The 13161-nt window shown below is 40.4% G+C and overlaps 1 protein-coding gene across 1 annotated transcript in view; it reads right to left on the bottom strand.

Annotated features, from left to right (window-relative positions):
- Positions 1-3980: 3980 nt before the first annotated feature.
- LOC124008794 (obscurin-like) overlaps positions 3981-13161 on the bottom strand; it is a 77103-nt gene continuing 67922 nt past the window's right edge. The window contains exons 14-21 of the mRNA XM_046320349.1: positions 13046-13104; positions 12500-12583; positions 12137-12217; positions 11953-12027; positions 10796-10858; positions 10509-10580; positions 7607-7669; positions 3981-5394 (exon numbers count right to left, since the gene is read on the bottom strand). Of these exons, the coding sequence (XP_046176305.1) occupies positions 7614-7669; positions 10509-10580; positions 10796-10858; positions 11953-12027; positions 12137-12217; positions 12500-12583; positions 13046-13104 (490 nt within the window). The 3' untranslated portion in view covers positions 3981-5394; positions 7607-7613. The remainder of the gene's footprint in view (positions 5395-7606; positions 7670-10508; positions 10581-10795; positions 10859-11952; positions 12028-12136; positions 12218-12499; positions 12584-13045; positions 13105-13161) is intronic.

Here is a 13161-nt window from a genome sequence, read left to right as displayed (position 1 = left end):
CCCTCGGGGTCGGTAGACGCTACAGAAGAACTGAAGAGACTGAATAAAGCATCAGGCTTGGTGTTCTTAGTACCCGGGCGATAAGAAATCACGAACTCGAAACGAGCGAAAAACAACGCCCAACGAGCTTGACGCGCATTGAGTCGTTTGGCAGAACGGATGTACTCAAGGTTCTTTTGGTCAGTCCAAACGACAAAAGGAACGGTCGCCCCCTCCAACCACTGTCGCCATTCGCCTAGGGCTAAACGGATGGCGAGCAGTTCGCGGTTAGCCACATCATAGTTACGTTCCGACGGCGACAGGCGATGAGAAAAATACGCGCAAGGGTGGACCCCATCGTCAGTATGGGAGCGCTGGGACAGAATGGCTCCCACACCCACCCCCGACGCATCTACCTCGACAATGAACTGTTTAGTGACGTCAGGTGCAACAAGGATAGGAGCGGATGCAAAACGCTTCTTGAGGAGATCAGTACAACAATCATACGACCGGTGAGGAGGAAGGGAGGTGGCTCTAGACCGACTGAAGACATTGCGCAGATCATGATATTCCTCCGGCCCTCCTGTCAAATCACCAGGTTCCTCCTGTGAAGAGGGAGCAGAAGAAACAGGAGGAATAGCAGACATTAAACATTTCACATGACAAGAAACGTTCCAGGAAAGGATAGAATTACTAGACCAATCAAAAGAAGGATTATGACACACTAGCCAGGGATGACCCAAAACAACAGGTGTAAAAGGTGAACAAAAAATCAAAAAATAAATGGTCTCACTATGGTTACCAGATACTGTGAGGGTTAAAGGTAGTGTTTCACATAATATACTGGGGAGAGGACTACCATCCAAGGCGAACATGACCGTGGGCTCCCCTAACTGTCTGAGAGGAATGTCATGTTCCCGAGCCCAGGCTTCGTCCATAAAACAGCCCTCCGCCCCAGAGTCTATTAAAGCACTGCAGGAAGCTGCCGATCCGGTCCAGCGTAGATGGACCGGCAAGGTAGTACAGGTACTTGACGGAGAGGACAGAGTAGTAGCGCTTATCAGTCGCCCTCCGCTTACTGATGAGCTCTGGCCTTTAACTGGACATGAAATGACAAAATGACCAGCGGAACCGCAATAGAGACAGAGGCGGTTGGTGATTCTCCGTTCCCTCTCCTTAGTCGAGATGCGAATACCTCCCAGCTGCATGGGCTCAACACCTGAGTCAGTGGGGAAAGATGGTAGTGTCGGGAGAGGGGGACACAGTTAACGCGAGCTCTCTTCCATGAGCTCGGTGACGAAGATCTACCCGTCGTTCAATGCGAATAGCGAGTTCAATCAAAGAATCCACGCTGGATGGAACCTCCCGGGAGAGAATCTCATCCTTAACCTTAGCGTGGAGTCCCTCCAGAAAACGAGCGAGCAACGCCTGCTCGTTCCAGTTACTGGAGGCAGCAAGAGTGCGAAACTCTATAGAGTAATCCGTTATGGATCGATTACCTTGACATAGGGAAGACAGGGACCAGGAAGCTTCTTTCCCAAAAACAGAACGATCAAAAACCCGTATCATCTCCTCTTTAAAGTTCTGATACTCGTTAGTACACTCAGCCCTTGCCTCCCAGATAGCTGTGCCCCACTCCCGAGCCCGTCCAGTAAGGAGTGATATGACGTAGGCGATCCGAGCAATACCCCTGGAGTACGTGTGGGGCTGGAGAGAGAACACTATATCACACTGGGTAAGGAACGAGCGACATTCAGTAGGCTCCCCAGAGTAGCACGGTGGGTTATTAATTCTAGGCTCCGGAGACCCGGAAGCCCAGGAGGTAACCGGTGGATCGAGGCGGAGATTGTGAATCTCCTCCGAGAGGCCGGAGACTTGGGCAGCCAGGGTCTCAACGGCATGTCGAGCAGCAGACAATTCCTGTTCGTGTCTGCCTAGCATCGCTCCCTGGAACTCGACAGCAGAGTAGAGAGAATCCGTAGTCGCTGGGTCCATTCTTGGTCGGATCCTTCTGTTATGCGGGTGAATGAGGACCCAAAAGCGACTTAACAGAAACAGAGTTTATCCTGGATACTATCACAGGTGAAGTCCAAACAGGAAAACTGAAACCCTCTAGTCAGAAGAGGGGAACAACAGGAGATGCGACCACAGACTGCAGGTCACTTCGGGAAGGCGCAGGCCGTAGCTGATATAGACACCTGCTCACACGCAGCATCTGAAGAAGGCAAAAACACGACGGAACAAGAACACAGCACAGCAAACATCAAACAAGGATCCGGCAAGGACAGACGCAGAAACAGAGGGAGAAATAGGGACTCTAATCAGAGGGCAAAATAGGGAACAGGTGTGAAAGAGTAAATGAGGTAGTTAGGAGAATGAGGAACAGCTGGGAGCAGGAACGGAACGATAGAGAGAGAGAGAGAGAGAGAGGGAGAGAGGGAGGGGGAGAGAGAGGGATAGAAAGAGGGAAAGAACCTAATAAGACCAGCAGGGGGAAACGAATAGAAGAGGAAGCACAAGGACAAGACATGACAATATATGACAAAACATGACATTTACAGTCTAGCCAGACACCTAGGTACTTATAGATGTCCACATATTCTAGGTCAGAACCATCCAGGGTGGTGATGCTAGTCGGGCGTGCGGTTGCATGCAGCGAAGGGTTGAAAAGCATGCATTTGGTTTTACTAGCGTTTAAGAGCAGTTGCAGGCCACGGAAGGAGTGTTGTATGGCAATGAAGCTCGTTTGGAGGTTAGATAGCACAGTGTCCAAGGATGGGCCGGAAGTATACAGAATGGTGTCGTCTGCGTAGAGGTGGATCAGGGAATCGCCCGGGTCTATAAAATCAAGCACACAACCATGCAATCACCATACCCAAACATTGGCAGTAGAATTGCCTTACTGAAGAGCTCAGTGACTTTCAATGCGGCACAATCATAGGATGCCACCTTTCCAACAAGTCATTTAGAAAGATTTCTGCCCTGCTAAAACTGCCCCGGTCAACTGTAAGTGCTGTTATTGTGAAGTGGAAACGTCTAGGAGCAACAACGGTTCAGTCGTGAAGTGGTAGGCCACATAACCTCACAGAACGGGACCGCCGAGTGCTGAAGCACGTAAGCGCATGAAAATCGTGTGTCATCGGTTGCAACACTCATTACCGAGTTCCAAACTACCTCTGGAAGCAACGCCAGCACAATAACTTTTCATCTGGAGCTTCATGAAATGGGTTGCCACTATGCCCCAAATGGCACTATGCCCCAATGCATAGTGCCAACTGTAAAGTTGGGTGGAGGAGGAATAATGGTTGGGGCTGTTTTTCATGGTTCGGTCTAGGCCCTTTAGTTCCAGTGAAGGGAAATCTTAACGCTACAGCATACAATAACATTCTAGACAATTCTGTGCTTCCAACTTTGTGGCAACAGTTTGGGGAAGGCCCTCTCCTGTTTCAGCATGACAATGCCACCGTGCACAAAGCGAGGTCCATACAGAAATGTTTTGTCAAGATCGGTGTGTAAGAACTTGACTGGCCTGCACAGAGCCCTGACCTCAACCCCATCAAACACCTTTGGGATGAATTAGAACGCTGACTGTGAGCCAGGCCTAATCGGCCAACATCAGTGCTCGACATCACTAATGCTCTTGTGGCTGAATGGAAACAAGTCCCGGCAGCAATGTTCCAACATCTAGTGGAAAGCCTTCCCAGAAGTGTGGAGGAGCAAATGGGGGACCAAGTCCATATTAATGCCTATAATTATGGAATGAGATGTTCAACAATGTTCAGGTGTCCACATGCTTTTGGTCATGTAGTGTACTTTGTAGTCTCCAAATTTCCAGAGCATGTCTTTAATTTAAAAGTCACAAAATGGATGTACCAATCACAGATTGACCCTTTCACTCACACGTTGACGAGCCCAATAACTTGATTAGGCTGAAGGGAGGGCTGGACAAAGTAGGTTGTATGGAAGAGTTGACAATGATGACAACATCCACTCATTCTATCTTGTGGATGAAAAACTTAAGTTTATTAAAAAAGCGCAATGCAAAGATATTGAAAAAGTACAGTTGAATAGAAAAAAACCATGTATAATACTGAAAGTATTCTGTAAAAATCATAAAGAAAAATGTTATTATATCATGTGATGACAGAAAAATGAATCAAAGATAATACATTTCAGACATTGACAACATAAACAATAAATAAAAATAGCCACGATGGTGCCGCTATGGAAGCCATGGATGATCGTTCTCATAAATGTTTTGTACATTTAATCATATTTAGTGGTCTTTAAAGGTCCACTTTTATCTCGATATCAAATAATTTCTGGGTAACAAGTAAGAATCTTACTGTGATTGTGGTAAAACATTTACAAAAAAAATTCTAAGCAAAGAGCAATTTGTCAAACAAGAATGATGCTATGAATGTCTGGGAGTGGACTGAGTGGGAAGGGGCAAACTGAATATTAGGCAGTAGTTCCTAATGTCTGGTATACTCAGTGTATATACACACAACACAGGATATCACATTTTTTGACTGCACTGGGCCTTTAAGTTTTTTTGTTTGGCCATTTTTCTATCAGCTTTTTGTTTTTTGATTGGTAATTTAGAATCCATAATTAATTGGTCATCAATAATGATTTTAAAGTTCGAATTTGCCAGTTTTGGCTCAATTGCTATCTAACAAGCTAGCTTGGAGACTATGTGTATGTGAATGGACTAGAATGTCACAACACTGGAGAGAAGCAGAAGAAGTGAGAGGACTGCATGAGGAGATGGCTGGGACTAATGGATAAGATACTCTAACTGCTAATGTTATTCTTCCAGCATCTTTGTGGCAGCATAATAGCATCACCCAAGTGGGTGCTACATAGAGTTAGTGGAGAGGAGTGGCTAGCCAGCTAAGCTAAGCATCACCAGCATGGTGCGCTGCTGAGGCTACGGACCCTGACTGTCTTTCTACTCTGAGCGGCTCCCTCTGTTCATAGGATCATCAGACCGTCAATGCTTCCTCAGACCTCGGTGTCATCAGATCTGCTTCCCTGATCATCTATCATCCCTTCCAGTTTCATTATTCTCAAAATGTATAGTTAATCTTTTTTTATACAATTACTGTAGCTGCAGATAATATCCACAACACCATGTCATTGTTTAAAAAGCTGTTGCAGTTATACACAAAAACCAATATTAAATCAAATATATATGTTGTTATATATACATATAAATCCTTATGTGTATGTGTGAGGGCGCTTGCGTGGGTGCGCTTGCGCGTGGGTGCACTTGCGTGTGTGTGTGTGTGCATAATCCATATTCCCAGGTTTATCCCGCTCCTCCTCTGATGAAGTGTCCCTCCATCTCCCACAAGGACCTCTAACATATCACCACACAAAGTTATTTATCCCTCCATCTCCCTCAAGGACCTGTAACATATCACCACACAAAGTTATTTATCCCTCCATCTCCCTCAAGGACCTGTAACATATCACCACACAAAGTTATTTATCCCTCCATCTCCCTCAAGGACCTGTAACATATCACCACACAAAGTTATTTATCCCTCCATCTCCCTCAAGGACCTGTAACATATCACCACACAAAGTTATTTATCCCTCCATCTCCCTCAAGGACCTGCAACATATCACCACACAAAGTTATTTATCCCTCCATCTCCCTCAAGGACCTGTAACATATCACCACACAAAGTTATTTATCCCTCCATCTCCCTCAAGGACCTGTAACATATCACCACACAAAGTTATTTATCCCTCCATCTCCCACAAGGACCTGTAACATGTCACCACACAAAGTTATGTATCCCTCCATCTCCCTCAAGGACCTGAAACATATCACCACACAAAGTTATGTATCCCTCCATCTCCCTCAAGGACCTGCATGAAGTAAAACAATCCCCTAAGAATAATACATAGAGACATACAGTGGGGCAAAAAAGTATTTAGTCAGCCACCAATTGTGCAAGTTCTCCCACTTAAAATGATGAGAGAGGCCTGTAATTTTCATCATAGGTACACTTCAACTATGACAGACAAAATGAGAAAAGAAATCCAGAAAATCACATTGTAGGATTTTTAATGAATTTATTTGCAAATGATGGTGGAAAATAAGTATTTGGTCACCTACAAACAAGCAAGATTTCTAGCTCTCACAGACCTGTAACTTCTTCTTTAAGAGGCTCTTCTGTCCTCCACTCGTTACCTGTATTAATAGCACCTGTTTGAACTTGTTATCAGTATAAAAGACACCTGTCCATAACCTCAAATAGTCACACTCCAAACTCCACTATGGCCAAGACCAAAGAGCTGTCAAAGGACACCAGAAACAAAATTGTAGACCTGAACTAGGCTGAGAAGACTGAATCTGCAATAGGTAAGCAGCTTGGTTTGAATAAATCAACTGTGGGAGCAATTATTAGGAAATGGAAGACATACAAGACCACTGATAATCTCCCTCGATCTGGGGCTCCACGCAAGATCTCACCCTGTTTGGTCAAAATGATCACAAGAACGTTGAGCAAAAATCCCAGAACCACACAAGGGGACCTAGTGAATGACCTGCAGAGAGCTGGGACCAAAGTAACAAAGCCTACCATCAGTAACACACTACGCCACCAGGGACTCAAATCCTGCAGTGCCAGACGTGTCCCCCTGCTGAAGCCAGTACATGTCCAGGCCCGTCTGAAGTTTGCTAGAGAGCATTTGGATGATCCAGAAGAAGATTGGGAGAATGTCATATGGTCAGATGAAACCAAAATATAACTTTTTGGTAAAAACTCAACTCGTCGTGTTTGGAGGACAAAGAATTCTGAGTTGCATCCAAAGAACACCATACCTTCTGTGAAGCATGGGGGTGGAAACATCATGCCATGGGGCTGTTTTTCTGCAAAGGGACCAGGACGACTGATCCGTGTAAAGGAAAGAATGAATGGGGCCATGTATCGTGAGATTTTGAGTGAAAACCTCCTTCCATCAGCAAGGGCATTGAAGATGAAACGTGGCTGGGTCTTTCAGCATGACAATGATCCCAAACACACCGCCCGGGCAACGAAGGAGTGGCTTCGTAAGAAGCATTTCAAGGTCCTGGAGTGGTCTAGCCAGTCTCCAGATCTCAACCCCATAGAAAATCTTTGGAGGGAGTTGAAAGTCCGTGTTGCCCAGCAACAGCCCCAAAACATCACTGCTCTAGAGGAGATCTGCATGGAGGAATGGGCCAAAATACCAGCAACAGTGTGTGAAAACCTTGTGAAGACTTACAGAAAACGTTTGACCTCTGTCATTGCCAACAAAGGGTATATAACAAAGTATTGAGATAAACTTTTGTTATTGACCAAATACTTATTTTCCACCATAGTTTGGAAATAAAAAAATAAAAAAATCCTACAATGTGATTTTCTGGACATTTTTTTCTCATTTTGTCTGTCATAGTTGAAGTGTACCTATGATGAAAATTACAGGCCTCTCTCATCTTTTTAAGTGGGAGAACTTGCACAATTGGTGGCTGACTAAATACTTTTTTGCCCCACTGTACTTTAAATAGATACATTAGAATTTGATATTAGAAAATTAGTTCCAGATTTATATCATTTTAGTATCAATACCATATGGCTATTAGTCTTACCGGGGCATTAGCGTGGCTTCAATCGAGAATAGACTGAATCTGCCTCTGGTGGGGTTGCTCTTTCTATAGAGGACAGGGTTATATACAGAATAATATGCACTTATATACAGAATAATATAGAGATATATACATAATAATATGCAGAATATTACAATGATATACACAGAGTAATATATAGAAATATATACACTTATATACAGAATAATATACACTTATATATAGAATAATATACAGATATATACACAATAATATGCCAAATATTACAATGATATATACAGCGTAATATATAGAAATATATACACTTATATACAGAATAATATACAAAATAATATGCATAATAATATACAGAATAATATGCAGAATAATATACAGATATATACAGAATAATATGCAGAATAATATACAGATATATACAGAATAATATGCAGAATAATATACAGATATATACATAATAATATGCAGAATCCGCAGAGTATGACCCTGCCTCACACAGGAAGCGGCGCAGGTCCTAATCCAGGCACTTGTCATCTCCCGTCTGGATTATTGCAACTCGCTGTTGGCTGGGCTCCCTGCCTGTGCCATTAAACCCCTACAACTCATCCAGAACGCCGCAGCCCGTCTAGTGTTCAACCTTCCCAAGTTCTCTCACGTCACCCCGCTCCTCCACTCTCTCCACTGGCTTCCAGTTGAAGCTCGCATCCGCTACAAGACCATGGTGCTTGCCTACGGAGCTGTGAGGGGAACGGCATCTCAGTACCTCCAGGCTCTGATCAGGCCCTACACCCAAACAAGGGCACTGCGTTCATCCACCTCTGGCCTGGTCGCCTCCCTACCACTGAGGAAGTACAGTTCCCGCTCAGCCCAGTCAAAACTGTTCGCTGCTCTGGCTCCCCAATGGTGGAACAAACTCCCTCACGACGCCAGGACAGCGGAGTCAATCACCACCTTCCGGAGACACCTGAAACCCCACCTCTTTAAGGAATACCTAGGATAGGATAAAGTAATCCTTCTCACCCCCCCCCCCCTTAAAATATTTAGATGCACTATTGTAAAGTGGCTGTTCCACTGGATGTCATAAGGTGAATGCACCAATTTGTAAGTCGCTCTGGATAAGAGCGTCTGCTAAATAACTTAAATGTAAATGTAAATGTAAGAATATATATATCAGTTATATACAGAACACTGTATAGAATAATACACAGATATATACAGAATAATATACAGAATAATATAGCAGTTATGGACATAATAATATAACAGTTACATACAGAATGCTGATTGGCTGAAATCCGTGGTATATATCAGACATTATACCACGGGTATGACAAAACATGTATATTTACTGCTCAAACTCCGTTGGTAAGCAGTTTATAATAGCAATAAGGCACCTCGGGGGTTTGTGGTATATGGCCAATATACCACGGCTAACGGCTGTATCGAGGCACTCCGCGTTGCATTGTGCTTAAGAAGAGGCCCATCCGGACTTATTGCTTACACATGTAGAACAATATAAGAATTATATACAGAATAACATAACAGTTATATACAGAATTATATACAGAATAATATAACCGTTAGATACAGAATAATATTCTGAGCCTGTGTCTTACTGTAATACAGTACCATGCACATGTCTTACTGTAATACAGTAACATGCCCTTATTGTAATACCGTAACATGCCTGTGCCTTATTGTAATACAGTAACATGCCCATGTCTTATTGTAATACAGTAACATGCCCATGTCTTATTGTAATACCGTAACATGCCCATGTCTTATTGTAATACAGTAACATGCCCATGTCTTATTGTAATACAGTAACATGCCCATGTCTTATTGTAATACCGTAACATGCCTGTGCCTTACTGTAATACCGTAACATGCCTGTGTCTTATTGTAATACAGTAACATGCCCACGTCTTACTGTAATACAGTAACATGCCCTTATTGTAATACCGTAACATGTCTTACTGTAATACAGTAACATGCCCATGTCTTATTGTAATACAGTAACATGCCTGTGCCTTATTGTAATACAGTAACATGCCCTTATTGTAATACCTTAACATGCCCTTATTATAATACAGTAACATGTCTTATTGTAATACCTTAACATGCCCTTATTGTAATACAGTAACATGTCTTATTGTAATACAGTAACATGTCTTATTGTAATACAGTAACATGCCCTTATTGTAATACAGTAACATGTCTTATTGTAATACAGTAACATGTCTTATTGTAATACAGTAACATGCCCTTATTGTAATACAGTAACATGCCCTTATTGTAATACAGTAACATGCCCTTATTGTAAAACCGTAACATGCCCTTATTGTAAAACTGTAACATGCCCATGTTGGTTAGAGGGGGCTGGAGCTAGCAGTGTAAGGGTTTGAAGGGTAAGGAAATGTTTTTGTCTGGTATTGAAGATCCACCCATACGTAGAATGTATGCACACATGACTGTAAGTCGCTTTGGATAAAAGCGTCTGCTAAATGGCATATATTATTATTATTATTATTATTATTATTTATTATTATTATTATTATTATATATTATTATTACTATTATTATTATTATTATTATTATTATATTAATATACAGAATAATATAACCGTTAGATACATAATAATATACAGAATAATATAACCGTTAGATACATAATAATATACAGAATAATATAACCGTTAGATACAGAATAATATACAGAATAATATAACCGTTAGATACATAATAATATACAGAATAATATAACCGTTAGATACAGAATAATATACAGAATAATATAACTGTTAGATACATAATAATATACAGAATAATATCCAGCTTTTCAATATGGGGTCAAAGAGTTACGAGGTTCTGATAGGGGGAATATGGAGGGAGGGATGTCCAGACTTACCTCTCTTCTTCTTGGCTTTGTTCTTCTTTTGGAGATCAACCTCAGCATAGGTCACATCAACAGGTCCAGCTGCTGATGACAATGGACATTTCCAGTCAACAAATTGCAAAATAATATTTGCTTTGAGAGTGCAAATCCAAACGTATGTTAACATCAACACTAGAACCCATAGTTCATCACACTGATGATAAAAAGGTAACATGATCAGAAACATTTCTCACCAGTTTGTTAGGACATACTTACATATAGTTTCATACCCGTTTAATAGATTGTTGATTTAATCTTACCGGGGGCTGTGTATGGCTTCACTAGAGAATAGACAGATTCTGGCTCAGGTGGGGTTGCTTTTTCTGTAGGGTTGAGGATAACACATCAGAATAATATAACAGTTATATACAGAATAATATAAGGAATAGTGTACAGTTATTTATGGAATAATATAATCATATACAGACTAATATACAGTTATATACAGAATAATATACAGTTCTATACAGTTCTATATGGAATTATATACAGTTATATATGGAATAATATAAGGAATAGTGTACACTTATTTACGGAATAATATAGTCAAAAACAGACTAATATACAGTTATATACAGAATAATATACAGTTCTATACAGTTCTATATGGAATAATATACAGTTACATACAGAGTAATATAGAGTTATATATGGAATAATATACAGTTACATACAGAGTAATATAGAGTTATATATGGAATAATATACAGTTACATACAGAGTAATATAGAGTTATATATGGAATAATATACAGTTACATACAGAGTAATATAGAGTTATATATGGAATAATATACAGTTACATACAGAGTAATATAGAGTTATATATGGAATAATATACAGTTACATACAGAGTAATATAGAGTTATATATGGAATAATATACAGTTACATACAGAGTAATATAGAGTTATATATGGAATAATATACAGTTACATACAGAGTAATATAGAGTTATATATGGAATAATATACAGTTACATACAGAGTAATATAGAGTTATATATGGAATAATATACAGTTACATACAGAGTAATATACAGTTATATATGGAATAATATACAGTTACATACAGAGTAATATACAGTTATATATGGAATAATATACAGAGTAATATACAGTTATATTGGGAATAATATACAGTTACATACAGAGTAATATAGAGTTATATATATGGAATAATATACAGAGTAATATACAGTTCTATACAGTTATATATGGAATAATATACAGTTATATATGGAATAATATACAGTGACATACAGAGTAATATGAAGTTATATACAGATGAATATCTAGAATAATAAACAGAATAATATACAGTTATATACAGAATAATTTATACATTTATCCACTATGGGGTCAAAGAGGTGTGAGGTTCTGATAAGTGGAATTTGGAAGGAGGGATGTTCAGTCTTACCTCTCTTCTTCTTGGTTTTGATCTTCTTTTGGAGGTCAACCTCAACATAAGTCACATCAACAGGTCTTGCTGCTGCTGACAATGGACATTTCCAGTCAACAAATGAAGGACTTAGATTATTGCACATTCTGCCTCTTCATCCCAAACTCAGAAATGATGAACTAAGGTTTTAATGACTACCAACCTGTAGAATGGGTCTTACCAGTGGCTTTCCCTGTCTTCACCTCAGAGTAGACTGGATAGTCTTTAGGATCATTTCTCTTTTCTGAGGAGAAGGAAGAGCAGAGATTTTGTAAATATATATTTATGTATACACATCTACATGAAATGTAGATTACAGTTTTGTAGTAAATTGCCATGAAAAAATAATAATTACAGAACAGCCAATTATTGCTGAATATATAAGGATAGGCAGCAACAACAACCATCAGTATTTCAGTTCTCAAATCACAGCGCCATTTTCTCACACAACTCTTTTCAGTACCATTACATTAGATTATTTTTCCCTCTGGGATACACTGCTACATTTGTCACAGTTGAGGGTCACCTTTCTTTTTCTTGTCCAACTTTTTCAGTTGAATCTGGGCGTAAGTCATATGACTTGGTCCAGCAGCAGAAGCACCAGCAACATCTGAGACATAATACAGAAACACCTCCACTTAGTCAAACTCTACATGTCATATTAAATGAAGAGCAGCAGACTACTACACATTCATACTGAAAACATTACATTACACTACCATTATCATTGTTGTCTGAGGAATTGATCGTGTCGTAGATGTTAGCGTCACCCGTTGATCAAAGAAGAGAGATATTTTGTTTAGATTTTTAGGTTGGTTAACCTAAGATTGACTAGGGATCAATTGGGATCAATGGGATCAATTCCATTTAAATTCCAGTCAATTCAGGAAGAATAATGAATTTGGTTTACTTTCTGAATTGACCGAAATGTAAATGATTTTGTCCCAAAAGCTGGTTGTTATACAAAGTGCATGTAGATGAGTCAGTGTATGAGGTTATAGAGAGGAGTGGTAGAGGTCTGGGCTGAGAGACTGATCATGTAGACATGTATAAACAGTATCAGGAGTCTGACCCTGGGTAGATCCTTGGTCCTGTTGGGGGTCATGGTTGGTGCTCTGAGGCTGAGTGGGCCTACAGGGAGAGAGACACTCAGCATAAGAAGACAAAGAAGATGTTATATTGTATGTA

Source organism: Oncorhynchus gorbuscha, linkage group LG21, assembly GCF_021184085.1.
Source record: "Oncorhynchus gorbuscha isolate QuinsamMale2020 ecotype Even-year linkage group LG21, OgorEven_v1.0, whole genome shotgun sequence".
Taxonomy (NCBI): Eukaryota; Metazoa; Chordata; class Actinopteri; order Salmoniformes; family Salmonidae; genus Oncorhynchus; species Oncorhynchus gorbuscha.
The sequence above is the reverse complement of the archived record's forward strand: the minus strand, read 5'-3'. Positions and strand labels throughout refer to the sequence as shown.